This window comes from Mastigoproctus giganteus, chromosome 5, assembly GCF_048544385.1.
Source record: "Mastigoproctus giganteus isolate SK-2022 chromosome 5, ASM4854438v1, whole genome shotgun sequence".
Classification (NCBI taxonomy): domain Eukaryota; kingdom Metazoa; phylum Arthropoda; class Arachnida; order Uropygi; family Thelyphonidae; genus Mastigoproctus; species Mastigoproctus giganteus.
Genome location: NC_143579.1, coordinates 236906458 through 236920382, shown reverse-complemented (window position 1 = coordinate 236920382; position 13925 = coordinate 236906458). Strand labels below are relative to the sequence as shown.

The 13925-nt window shown below is 33.4% G+C and overlaps 1 protein-coding gene across 3 annotated transcripts in view; it reads right to left on the bottom strand.

Moving 5' to 3' along the window:
- Positions 1 to 2968: 2968 nt before the first annotated feature.
- The window catches only part of LOC150086307 (uncharacterized), a 230060-nt gene continuing 219103 nt past the window's right edge, over positions 2969 to 13925 (bottom strand). For all 3 annotated transcript variants that reach the window (XM_090374462.1, XM_090374464.1, XM_090374463.1), the window contains 2 exons: positions 5428 to 5562; positions 2969 to 3919 (listed from right to left, as the gene is read on the bottom strand). In XM_090374462.1, coding sequence (XP_090230588.1) covers positions 3815 to 3919; positions 5428 to 5562 — 240 coding nt within the window. In that variant the 3' untranslated portion in view covers positions 2969 to 3814. The remainder of the gene's footprint in view (positions 3920 to 5427; positions 5563 to 13925) is intronic.

Below are 13925 nucleotides of genomic sequence, written 5' to 3'. Positions count from 1 at the left end.
ACATAGTTTTTTGTTTAAGAGTTGTTTATGGCATGTTTACACCAATATTATATAGATTTTATACTTTTAAAAATATGATGCCTTGTTGCCTTTAATTTTACTTAAATATTATAATGTACCTTCTGGCATCTCTCATATTGTGGGATTATCTGCACAACTGGATACCTGCCCACCCACCGATGATAGGCCAATAGCCCTGAAACGGTCACCAGGGGGAGCCTGATATTCATGGAGTTTCCATAAGGAAGAGCACAATATGCAATAGATAAAATGATGCCCTTCAAACTACTAACCTAGTTTTTTGCTTAAGAGTAGTCTATGGTGTGTTTACAACAATATTATATAGATTATAATTTTAATGAAGAAATATTAATTCATAATCAAATGATAGCCTTCATTAACAGTTAACTTTCTAGCTACAAGTATCTTATAATGTTATGCAGTCTTAAAAAATGAATGATTGCAAACACTGTTCATTTCCTGATAGCAACACCTTTTATCAGAAAAATTTACTGTGAAGGATGGTACAGTAAACCCTCGCTAATCCAGATTAACTGGGGGGAAGAGGTCATTCGGATTAGTGAAGCAAATGCCCTAAAAGAACTTACAACACAAATAAATGGAAAACTTAATAATATAGGTAGTGCTGATGAAAATAAATGAAAAATATCACTGTAGAGCCTTTATTTAAAAACTATAAAGACAATACATTTATCCATCAATCAATGGATAAATGTAGTCTTTTTATACAACGCCACTTGATCACTGCTATGAATACCACTTAATGCATCTTCTTCCAACACTTCTTTTGGCTTTTTTAATGTCTCTCTATTTGATACACTGCTTTTATCACTCCCCACATCGAATTTTAAAGCAAATGTCTTTATAGATTCTTTTTGTTTTTTAATATCTGACACAGTCTGTTGACCAATACCAAATTCATCAGCAATTTGTTTTTTTTTTCTGGGAACACCATTTTCAAGTTGTTCTATCACTTTCAGCATGTTAATGATAGTTAAAGTAACCTGTTTTCTTTTTTTTCCACTTTTCAATTCTTTAGAACCCATAATTATATAAATTATGTTAACTTATGTGCATATATACATATAAAGAAGTATGCAAATGAAGCAATAACATCAGTCCAACTCAGAGTCAACAATGATACTAAACAACATGCAAGACAATGTATGTTCCATCTCTCTCTCTCTCTCTCTCTCTCTGCACAGTCAGAGTGACTCATCTGCATTCCTAAATCCTGTGTGTCTTTCAAAGTACTCAACTGTGAACAGAATTTTTCATATTTCGAACGAATTATCCAACACCTCGATTAACCGTAACTGGATTAGTGAGGGTTTACTGTATTTATTTTTAAACAGAACCCAACAAACAAACAGTACAAATTCTCTATAATGGATACTAACACATGCAATTATTTCAAATACAAAATCCATAAAAATAAACACAACACAAAAAAATCTCCTTATTCCTGTTGGCACTGCTTAGAACGTCATGGCAGAAAATTAAGAATTTTTTTTTTTTTTTTGAAAAATGAAGTGTATTATCGGTAAAAATAAAAATAAAAATAAAATAATAATAATTACCATTTTCCGAGCTAGTCTCCTTACAGTGACTTAGAAACTACATACACCAATAGATTCAGTAGATCCTTATATGAAAAACAACACAAACTTTACTGAAATTCAGAAAAAGTAGCCTTTTCACAAAACTATAAATGAGATAATTTTTGGAAATCTTTTCCTAAAACTTAAGGAAAGCTTTTCCTTGGGAGGCATTAGCATCATCAACAAAAAGACAAAGTTAAAAAAACTAATTTTTTTTGGATGTGTGTGTGCAATATCTAAATACTTCATTGCATAGAAAGCAAAACTGGAATTAGAGCAAAATCTATTAGCAAGTAACTGAACTCAGCAAAAAATATTGTAAACAAATAAGTTATAAATCAGTGATACTTAAATGGATGGTGGCCATCTTGTTTCAAAATGGTAGATAAAATTACTTGCTTCTCCCCACTGAGTTGGGGGGGGGGAGAAGATTATGTGTGTGATAAATTTGTTTTGATTAGACTGAAAAGAGAAATGTTATTAGGGTGAGGACAAATATACACGACAATCATAGGCCAACCAGTGTTTGAAACACTTGCTTGAAAAAATTTGCTCATTAAGTGGTTAATAGCCCTACTATTTATGTGAAGATGCAATAGATTACTGACACACACACACACACACACACACACACACACACACACACACACACACACACACACACACACACACACACAATATATATATATATATATATATATATATATATATATATATAATTCCTGTTTGCTGCTTGAGCCAAAAGTGTTCATTGTAAAATATTAGGCATTATATTTTGCCATATAAATTTCTTGGTTAAAATAAAGTTTGTAGTGATATCATGTAACAGAACATTGCATTTGTTTAATACCACATCTTGTGACAAATTAGATAACAGGAGTTTTCAGTACTCTTCATTGTAAGTTGGATTCGTCATACACTTTTTCAGTTGCTTACACTTTTGGCTATCTACAATGAGTTTCATATGTTTAAATGTAATTTCTAATTGCTTCATCCACACTAAATGGATTAAAATGTTCTTAATAAATGAAGACTATCAAACCCTTTATGAGAAGGTTTTTTTTTTTGCTTAAAAGAACTTCTACAAGATATATGCTCACACATACTACATTCCAACTATGGTTATTATATATAACAAATGTGCAGCAGCTGAAATTTTTTAAGTAATGTAAGTGAATTTCATGTATTTTTAAAGTAAACTTTTCTTTTAAGTAAACTAAAGGTATATCTTTTATTGTATTACAAGCTGGAATGAACTGTGACAGTTTATAAAATAACTCGTGCTATACCATTCTTTCAGCATATATTTTATTTAATCAAGTTGAGAACAAAATTTATAGACTCACAACACACCATAATTCAAGCACTCAGCAAAGCATAAACTTGCAGAGCAACTATTTTTATAATTCAGTCTTTCTTGCAGGCTACAAAATGACTGTGGTGCATATTTACAAGGCATCTTTCACTTTACAGACAGGGAGCGATTTAGCTATCTACAAAATGGCAGTCTAGCATTCCGTAAATAGTAGTAGTCTCCTAAATTTTTAAGAAACGATATTATACATTACCCTACAGTGCCCCATATACAGGTGAGTCCACTCACCATTATTCCATTATAATCTGGAGTACTTTTAAAGTTGATTTCAACAGTGACAGTATGATTGTTGATGTGCAACTGTACATATGTAGGTTTGGAAATATCTACACAACTTCTCAGGACATACTACATATTTTGAGGAAATGATGAAGGCATTGGTATTGTCCGACAAAATTCCCCTTGGAAGTCGTCTAAAACAACAACAAATTCATTAAAAAATAAGGAAACACAAAGTCAAAATAAAAAAGGACCCTTTTGCTATTTCCTTGCCTTATATCACTTCTGGTAAATTAGCACAAACGTATTATTTATGGACACATGAAGGTGGAGGATGGTTGATAATTAAATCACATATTTAATGACACTTTCAGTCTTAATTCACAATATAAACAGTATTCACCACTGTACATGAGCACAATGGATCATCCAGTATAAAGTAGTTAAACAACATAACATTGTTGACATTATGAGAGCTTATCCACAAACTTTCAAGCAGATTTTAATCTGCTGCACTCCCTGTGCTTGTCTGTGAATTGTTAAGTGCTGTGCTGCACTTCTAAGGCAAAAAAGAACTGGTCCTGTATATGTTCCCGGATCAGGTATAATCTGCAGTGGCAGTGAACTGTGCCAAGGAAGGATAAAAAGCTAAGAGTGTTGCCAATATAAGGACCACCAAAGGAAGGAATGAACAGACTGTGACCTGAAAATAGAAAATTTTGAGAATTAGTTAAGTTTAAAAACATTTGGTGGCATGTATTAATAACAACACATATGTCAGTTAAAAATCTTTTTTTTGTTTTCAATTACAGAAAAAGACATATCTTAACTTTTTACAATAAATAATCTTCGTAATGTCTCATTTACAATTATGCTGTTGCTTGAATATATAACCAAAGGATTACGCATTTTTACATATGCATATAACGTTATATTGTTACAAAAACTGTGATTGCAGGACATGCCATATGGACAGTTTTTTTTTTTTTAAAGATATTTTAATAAAATAAAACATCTTGTTAAATTTATTAATATTTAATATTCTCAGTTAATCAATACTACAATAACTTTAGCCATCAGCTTTCTGACAGATAAATTTTCTTTCAATTAGCTTATGAACCAAATAATATAAAAAGTGTGGTATTAATTTTATAGGCAAAATAAAAGTCAATCCTGTATTATTGCAATTAAGAGAAAAATTGTAACAAAACTATTGTGAAAATTGGTGGGCTTACTCATAACACATTCACCTCAAGGAAGCCTTTAATAATATGAAGCCACCCAACCATGGGTAATGATAATATGTTGGCAATCAAGTATCACTTGTTTAAATGTAAACTGATCACGGTAATCAGTCTAGGAGATCATTTTTAATGTTAATGTCTAGCTGGAGAAAAAGGAATCACTGATGAACAAATAATTGTTTATAAAAGGAACTCATGCTGTTACAGATGCTTCATCTCCAGTAATTAAGGTAAAACCAAGTTGAAAGGATCAAAATACATTCATTTTAATTTAAATTGGTTTGAAGTATCTGTCCAAGTATTTTTAATCAAGCAGATTTTAACCTGCGCACTCCCTGTGCTTCTATAGATTTCATATAGAATATATCTTCTTGATTAATTAATAATTACTCAAGAAGACAAACTTTTTTGTCAAATAATCTGTTAACATCGTGCAGAATTTTTGTAATTCCCTTTACAAGACTTAATATCATTACTACTGAGGTGACCTTGAACTGCATCCTTAACCATAGATTTCATAAGTTTAATGACCTTTACAGCACATCAGCATCTTTAGCCATATTGCATGTTTCTGGTATTCTTTTGATCTTGTGAACTCCTCTGGCCATGTGGTCATCCCAGAGTATAAACAGAAATTTTATTTTATTTTTTTACTATGTCTATACAAGTTGGTCCACAGAATTTATTTATTAATTAATTAATTAATATTTTTTTACATACAAGTTGGCCTGCAACCTGTAAATTGGCCCACAAACATTCATAAGGGAGGAAAAAAACCTTACCCTTCCACCTAATACCAAGTAACTATAACTCCTAATTGAAGAAGTCTAAGAATTCCTCCAGTTTTTGGACCTAAATTTCTCCAAATGAATGACAAGTGGCAAACCCACTATACTGCCACAGAGGACAATATATTATTTATAAATTTAATTATACTTATAATTCACAGAACATCATTACTACTAACCATTTTCAATTTTGGATTCACCAATTGATATTCATCCTTTAAAGATTCTAATTCTCTCTGAATATCTGCTTTTTCTTCATTACATTCAGAATATCGTTCTTTTAAGAACCGTATTTCTTCTTGTGATTCAGCGAGCTAAAATAAATATAAAAAATTTAAATGAAACAAAAATAGCTAATGAACCTAATAAAGATATTATTATAGATAATCATCCTTTCACATTTAAAGTATACATTCACGCAACTCTAATAATTTTATTTTTCAAAAGTGACCATTCTAATCATTCAAATTACTCTCAACTGATTCTTGCAGTCATATGTAATCATATTCCAGTCAGGTAATTCACAATCCATCAACCAGCTAAAGTAATTATTTTAAAAACCCTATGAGAAATATGCTTCAATAGCATATAAGTGACAGCAATACAGTGCACGCAAGAATTAAAAAATGGTATGAAATTAACTGGAAGCATCATTTTATCAATGTGCTTCAAAAAATTAAAGATTTTTCACTATTAAATGCAAAATAAACACTACATTTTCTGGATTATAAGATGTACCAGACTATAAGAAGCACTCAGGATTTAAATGGTGAAATTTGGCAAAAAATATTTTATTGCACATCTCAGAAACAGATTGAAAAGAGCCAAATAACAAAACAAAATATCAGAATAAAACAAATTTATTCATCACAGAATCCCAAAATCTCTCTACTATCACCCTCTTTATTAATGATGAAATGATCTGAACTTCAAAGAGTGTGTCATCTTCAGTACATTACTAATTCTACATTTTGTGGAGGACTACAGGTTTTTAGAAGGAAGTAGAGTTTTATTGATCTTTTCTTGGGAATAAAAAATGAGTTCGTATGAGATGTGTAAATTGTCACTCACAAATGGCAGGAAAGAACAGTATGGTCTGATCTTGAAAAAGAATATACAACTGCATGCACAAAGTATGCCTTCACACTATAAGAAACAGGGAAAATAAGAAATAGAAAAAAGATAGAAATAAGAATAAGAAAAATTGTAAACAACATTTTCCAAGAAAGTGTCTTATGAGCTAGAAAATACAGTAATTTCTGTGAATGTTATATGGCATACTTGTTATACAAAATGCAGGTTTACAATGCTGAAGTTTAATACCACCAGATTTCTTTTTGTTTTTTTAATACCATGGATAGGTAGAGAAGCTAGAAGAAACTTTTTGACATAATACACGAGTTTGTTTTTTAGGCTGTTCCATAGAACAGAAGCAGGCTGGTCAAAGTAAGTGTTCAGAAAAAAGTGCTGGAATTACAGATGTCAATTCAGAAGAACAGTGCCTATGGAAATATCTGGATGGGATTGAGAAATTTTCTCAGTTATGGGAAGCAATCAATTACAGTAGGGTAGATTTAAGGTTTGCACAGAATTAAGTGCTGCTCAGGCACAAAAAAAAAAAAAAAAAAAACCACACCCTCAAATTATTTGGATGCAGAAAACGTAATATTTTTGATGTATTATGATAAAAAAGGCTAAAAGTTCAAGTTAATCCAAGCAAAGAAATATTTTCTCTGAAAATATGGATGCTCCTGAAGCTGAGCCTACATGCAGAAAACAAGGAAGACAAGGAAGACAAAGCAATTGTGCCTAAAAAATAAAGGGTTCATGAATGACTGAGTTTGGCTATTTATTGTCCTCCACTGGAAGATGACTTACAGATCAGAATCTGAGAAACTAGATATTTAAGTACTTTTTATTTTTTGTGCAGAACAAGGCTGGTCAAACTTAAATGTGGAATAATAATAGTAATAGCCATATAATGCAAGGAAGTCAAAGGCTTCTGCTGCAATGGCTGGAAAAAAATAAAAAAGAGTATATATATATACACACTTTTTATATACAATAAACTCCCGCTATTCGCGGGGGTTACGTTCCTGAGAAATGCCGCGAATACCGAAAACGCAAATACTGAGTTATGGCTCCCACAGTAATAAAGGGGTTCCGTTCCAAAGTATGAAATATATAAGAAAAACTAGTCTAAAATTTTGTCTATGTATGTATTATATGTACCTTCATAATTAGATAGTATGAATCAGAGCTGAAATACTCAATATGTTCTACGTTGATAATAATATTAGTAAATTAATAAGAGGAGTTTACCTCAATATAGTACGTGGAACACTTCCGTATGATACCCTCCAGAAATTAAAACGGAAAAAACGAAAAAATCGACAACTTACCGGTACATTAAAGTAAAATATAAATAATTAAAGTAAAATATAAATAATTAAATAATCAATTTAACACAATTCAAAATCAATTCAAAACAATTAAAATTCAAATTAACGCAATTAAAAGAATCTAACGAAAATATTCAAAACGATTTTCCTTCCAGAAGCTGACAATGCTTTTCGACCGACTGTCGTGATCACAGGAATGAAAATTCATTCCTGTGAATGAATTTTCATTCACAGGAATGAATTTTCTGTCGTGATCACAGGAATGAAAATTCATTCCTGTGAATGAATTTTCATTCCTGTGATCACGACAGTCGGTCGAAAAGCATTGTCAGCTTCTGGAAGGAAAATCGTTTTGAATATTTTCGTTAGATTCTTTTAATTGCGTTAATTTGAATTTTAATTGTTTTGAATTGATTTTGAATTGTGTTAAATTGATTATTTAATTATTTATATTTTACTTTAATTATTTATATTTTACTTTAATGTACCGGTAAGTTGTCGATTTTTTCGTTTTTTCCGTTTTAATTTCTGGAGGGTATCATACGGAAGTGTTCCACGTACTATATTGAGGTAAACTCCTCTTATTAATTTACTAATATTATTATCAACGTAGAACATATTGAGTATTTCAGCTCTGATTCATACTATCTAATTAATTTTCAAACTCTTATTGACGATTTCATTCACTTCCTGTCTCTCTCCAGTAGTATACAATCGATACACACAATTATGGGAGATTTTTTGAATGGCTTGGTACAAAATTACATTAAATCTACACTAAGGTACTCGGCCCAAAGTTACCATATTTCTTTCCTAAAATATTGCCTTCAAAACAACATCGTTCCGAAATTTGCCAGGGTGAATTTAAATCAAAAAATTTCAGGCATAAAACAACTATCACTGGCGACATCACGTAATATTGTTAAGCTTGCCTTAAAATCTCGATATTCGGATAAACAAAAATACCTTTCCCAGGTTAGGAAGCTTCGCGATAAATTAAAAAATTATCTACATCCGAACGATTGGTCTGTATTGAAGACCTCCATAGATTCGCGACGGGAAGCACAAGCCTCAGAAATAAAAAACAGACACGTTAATAAGTTGCAAACATTATCGAATAGTTCAAGACACGTTCATGCGAATTCTAACACATTGTCGCGAGCTTGCGACCAAGTTCACACGAGTTGGGTGACATCCCCCCCACAGACACATAACGCACTACCACAGAATATGTCGGCTAGTTCACGAACACCCCCTCACCCAGTATCCAACGAACCGACATATCAACAGGTTACAAATCTTTCCTCGTGTACACTATCGCAGGACCAGATTTCACTTTTATCCAAAGGATTAAATTATAATTTACCACCTCGAAAGCTGCCAAAAAAACAATGCGTAATTGATATTGAATTTGGACTTCGTAGTGTTCCACAAAAAGATGTATTTATTCAACAAGTTAACCAAGTAGTGAATAACATAAAAGAAACGCGACTTCCTAAATTGAATACACATGACAGTTCAGCTTTACGGGAACTTCGAGAAAATAAGGACATTATTATACAGAGGGCAGATAAAGGAGATACAGTGGTAATACTAGATAAACATGATTATATTAATAAGTTAGATTCAGTTGTATCTGATACCTCCACTTATTGTGAAGTGGACCCGACTCTGTTTACCAATTTGGTAAATAAATACAATAAAACGTTAACCACATATCGTAAAAACGACTACATTACTATGGTTCAGTTGAAGGAATTGAAGTCCAGAACATACAATATTCCTGCACTTTTTGGTCAGGTAAAATTACACAAGCCTGGATTTCCGATTCGACCTATTGTTTCCTACAGGAACTCGGCATTTTCAGCCTTAGCCACACATGTATATAACATTATAAAACCTTTTAGACAGGTTATACAATTTGGAATTAAGAATTACGATACATTATTTAATAATCTTAAAGACTGTAGACTCGGCGACAATGACAATTTATTCTCATTAGATGTTACCTCATTATATACGAATGTAAACGTTGAATACACATTAGATATTATTTGGGATATGTTAAATAAAAACTCGACACCGATTAATTATACGAAGCTGCCTATAAAGGAGATTTTTCACTTAATTAAACTATTAGTTGAGGCTAACTACATCACCTTTCGAGACAAGGTGTACAAACAAATTTTTGGATTACCAATGGGTTTGAGCCTGAGTGGCTTAATGTCAGAGATCTATCTCTCAACGATTGAGCAGATACATTTGACACCTTTTCGTCCCCGTATCACATACTATGGGAGGTATTTAGACGATGTTCTAGTTATTACCGATAGTAGTACTATCCAAGACATTTTACATTCGTTCAATAATATTCATTCTAGACTCAAATTTACATTGGAAAGGGAAGATACGGATACTAAGTCATTAAACTTTCTAAATTTCACGCTTACCCGGGACTCGAACAAAATACAATTTAGCATCTATCGAAAACCCACAAACACCGGCATGCTTCTACATTATAATAGCTACCACCCGTTCACCTACAAAAGATCGATTATCTTTAATCAATTTCTAAATGCCTATAAATATTCAACGACGGATTCTGCTTTAGACTCAGAAATACAAATATTAACTAGCAGATTCTTGAACAGGGGTTATCCCATTAACACAATAAATCGAATTAGGATACAAGCTAAGGATAAGATACAAAATACTGCACCAATCAACAATAGTAATATCAAAAAATACTTTATTTCTGTCCCATATGTTGAACAGTGGCACAAACAGCTTAACAGATTCTTTAAAGATACCGAATTTAAAATTATAGCTAGGCCTATACGGAAGTTACACACTATACTGAACAATCGCTCGGTTCTTTCGGCGTTCGCAACACAAATTAATGATCTAGTATACAACATTTCTTGCGGTGATTGCGACTCGTCTTATCAGGGTTCGACGCGGTTTTCTCTTAATATCCGTGTAAATCAACACGAAGCCTCAGTTCGTGCTTCTCGTTCAGCAGCGTCAGAATTAGCCTTTCATGCCATTAACGAAAAACATACTTTTTTATTTAACGAGGCCAAAATACTTAACGTTCAACGTAATTATACGCGACTATTAATTGCAGAAACCGTTGAAATTAAATTACACGAGAATTCTGTTAGTGTTCGGCGGCCATATTTGATCTCCAATGCGTGGACCTTTACGCGCATGCGCGAAGACACATAATCACTATTTAAGTTGCAGGTTTAGCCGGATTCGGTAATTTTCATTCCTGTGATCACGACAGTCGGTCGAAAAGCATTGTCAGCTTCTGGAAGGAAAATCGTTTTGAATATTTTTGTTAGATTCTTTTAATTGCGTTAATTTGAATTTTAATTGTTTTGAATTGATTTTGAATTGTGTTAAATTGATTATTTAATTATTTATATTTTACTTTAATTATTTATATTTTACTTTAATGTACCGGTAAGTTGTCGATTTTTTCGTTTTTTCCGTTTTAATTTCTGGAGGGTATCATACGGAAGTGTTCCACGTACTATATCGAGGTAAACTCCTCTTATTAATTTACTAGTACCTTCATAATATGACTATGTACATAGACAGTACATAGTGAAATGCAAGCATAAGGCATCAAAATGAAAATAAGAAACAATTTAATATTAAATGTAATATTTATTAGAAATTTCAAACAAATCTCTCAAACCAGCGCCTTTGCTAGCTAAAAAATGTATCCCGCCAGTGCTATCACCAGTTTTGCTAAAGTGTTGATAAAGGAGTTTTGCCTTTTCATGAATGATGAGTGAACTTAACGGAATTTTATTTTGAGTTCGGTCTTCTATCTACAGATTTAAAGCTTTTTCCATTTTTTCTAATTTAACATCACGAATTACAGAGCAAATTTTTGAAGCAGTTAGCGCATTTTCACGGACACTATGGCAGATTTTTTTCTTCCGATTTCTTGATTGATTGTACCGTTGACTCATTGATTTTATAATGTTTTGCCACTGAGGAGACACTTTCACAATTAGAAATTTTATCTAATAACTCAATTTTATTCGCTAATGTCATCACCTTCTTTGATCTTTTCACATTTCCCTTGTTATTCGTAGCCATATTTTTGTACAGGTTAGAAAGAATTTGTCCACAATAAAGTCACTTTTTTCCATTAACACTTGAAAAAGTCTGTTTTACACTGCAAAACAGTAGATTTATCACTTTTATAAGCATATCAGTTGGTCTGTAACCAAGTCACAAAGGAGATTAGGCAGGCAAAGGCAGACTATGAAAAATCCTTGGCAAAGGATGCAAAGAAAAACAGAAAAGAGTTCTTTATATACTTGAACTCGAAAAGGAAAGGGATGAATCAGATTGGTCCACTGGATATTGATGGTTCAACAGTTGAGGATCCTGCTCAGGTGGCTAACAATCTAAACGAGTATTTTGCATCTACATTCACGCATGAGGAGTTATTCAGGAAGGAGAATGATGTAGGTAAAGTAAACATTGGCAGTGAGCTGGATGATTTTGTAATAACTGAGAGGAAAGTGGAGGAGAGATTGTTGAGGATAAACATAAAAAAGGCACCTGGGGTGGATGGGATCTATCCAGTTATATTAAAGGAGGCAGCAAAGGAAGTATGCAAAACCCTAGCCATAATTATGAGAGCTTCTTTGGACTCAGGGGAGGTACCCATAGACTGGAGATGTGCAAATGTGACCCCAATTCACAAAGGAGGATCAAAGGCTGACACAAGTAATTATAGACCTGTTAGTTTAACTTCTGTTCCAGGCAAATTAATGGAGGTACTGGTTAAAGAAGCACTGCAGGATCATCTAGACAAGAATTCAGTTATAGCTCAGACGCAGCATGGTTTTGTTAAGGGCAGGTCTTGCCTGACCAATTTGATTGGATACTATGATGTAGTCACAAAAGAACTGGATGCAGGGAATAACTTTGATATTATATATTTGGATCTTAGAAAGGCTTTTGATACTGTTGCACATGGAAGACTGCTGCACAAATTGGAGCAGTGTGGCATTGGAGGCAAATTGCTGCTATGGATAAGGGGATGGTTGAGTGGCAGAAGACAGAGAGTGGTAATCAATGGACACTGCTCAACGTGGACTAATGTTATTAGTGGAGTCCCTCAGGGCTCAGTGTTGGGTCCATTATTGTTTTCTGTATTTATAAATGATATTGATGATGGTATATCGGGCTTAATGTCCAAGTTTGCAGACGATACAAAGGTTGGCAGGGTTGTCAAGGACACTACTGACACTATGCTGCTGCAACAGGATCTGGAAAGGTTGAGCAGATGGGCTGAGAGGTGGCAAATGAAGTTTAACATTGACAAATGTAAAGTACTACACATGGGAAACAGCAACCCCAGAGCAACGTATCAACTCTGTGGTACTACACTGACAGTGGTAGAGAATGAAAGGGACTTGGGGATGGTTGTGCAGGCAGATATGAAGTTCTCTGAGCAGTGCAGACGAGCTGCAAGAGTAGCTCATGGTGTCTTGTCAATGATATACAGGAATTTTTCTAGCAGGGATAAGGAGGTGATTATTCCCTTGTATAAGGCAATGGTAAGGCCACATCTTGAGTACTGTATACAGGTCTGGAGGCCTCATTTCAAGAAGGATGTAGAGCTGCTGGAACGGGTACAGAGAAGGGCAACAAGATTAGTAAATGGAACAAAGGGTTGCTCTTACGAAGAAAGGCTTAAGTTTTGCAAATTACAGAGTTTGGAGACTAGGCACCGGCGAGGTGATCTGATAGAGGTGTATAAGGCTTTGAATGGTTTGAGCATGCTCAATGCCAATGGGATTCTTCATCTTTCTCAGAATAATCACCTCAGAGGGCATAAATTCAAATTGAGGAAGGACGGATGTCGGATAGATGTGCGGAAATTTGCCTTTGGCCAGCGGGTGGTTGGTTGGTGGAACCGACTTCCATCACTTGTTGTTGAAGTTGATAGCCTAAACAAATTTAAAGCTCAACTGGACAGGTATTTCGAACGAACGGAGGGGTGAAATGGGAGTGGGTTTTTTTTTTTTTTTTTTTTGGCTGATGCTGAATAAGCTTGCTTTCTTGCATCATATGCCTCTGCTAATGCTAATATCAATTTATAAATTGATAAATTTATTCAATTTATAAGAATATAAATTAAAAGCAAATGACGAAACCTTCCATGACAAGCGCATAATACATACTGAACAAGGATTAGCGAGAAACATCCACGCTCGCGATTTTGTCACCCCTCTCCCCCA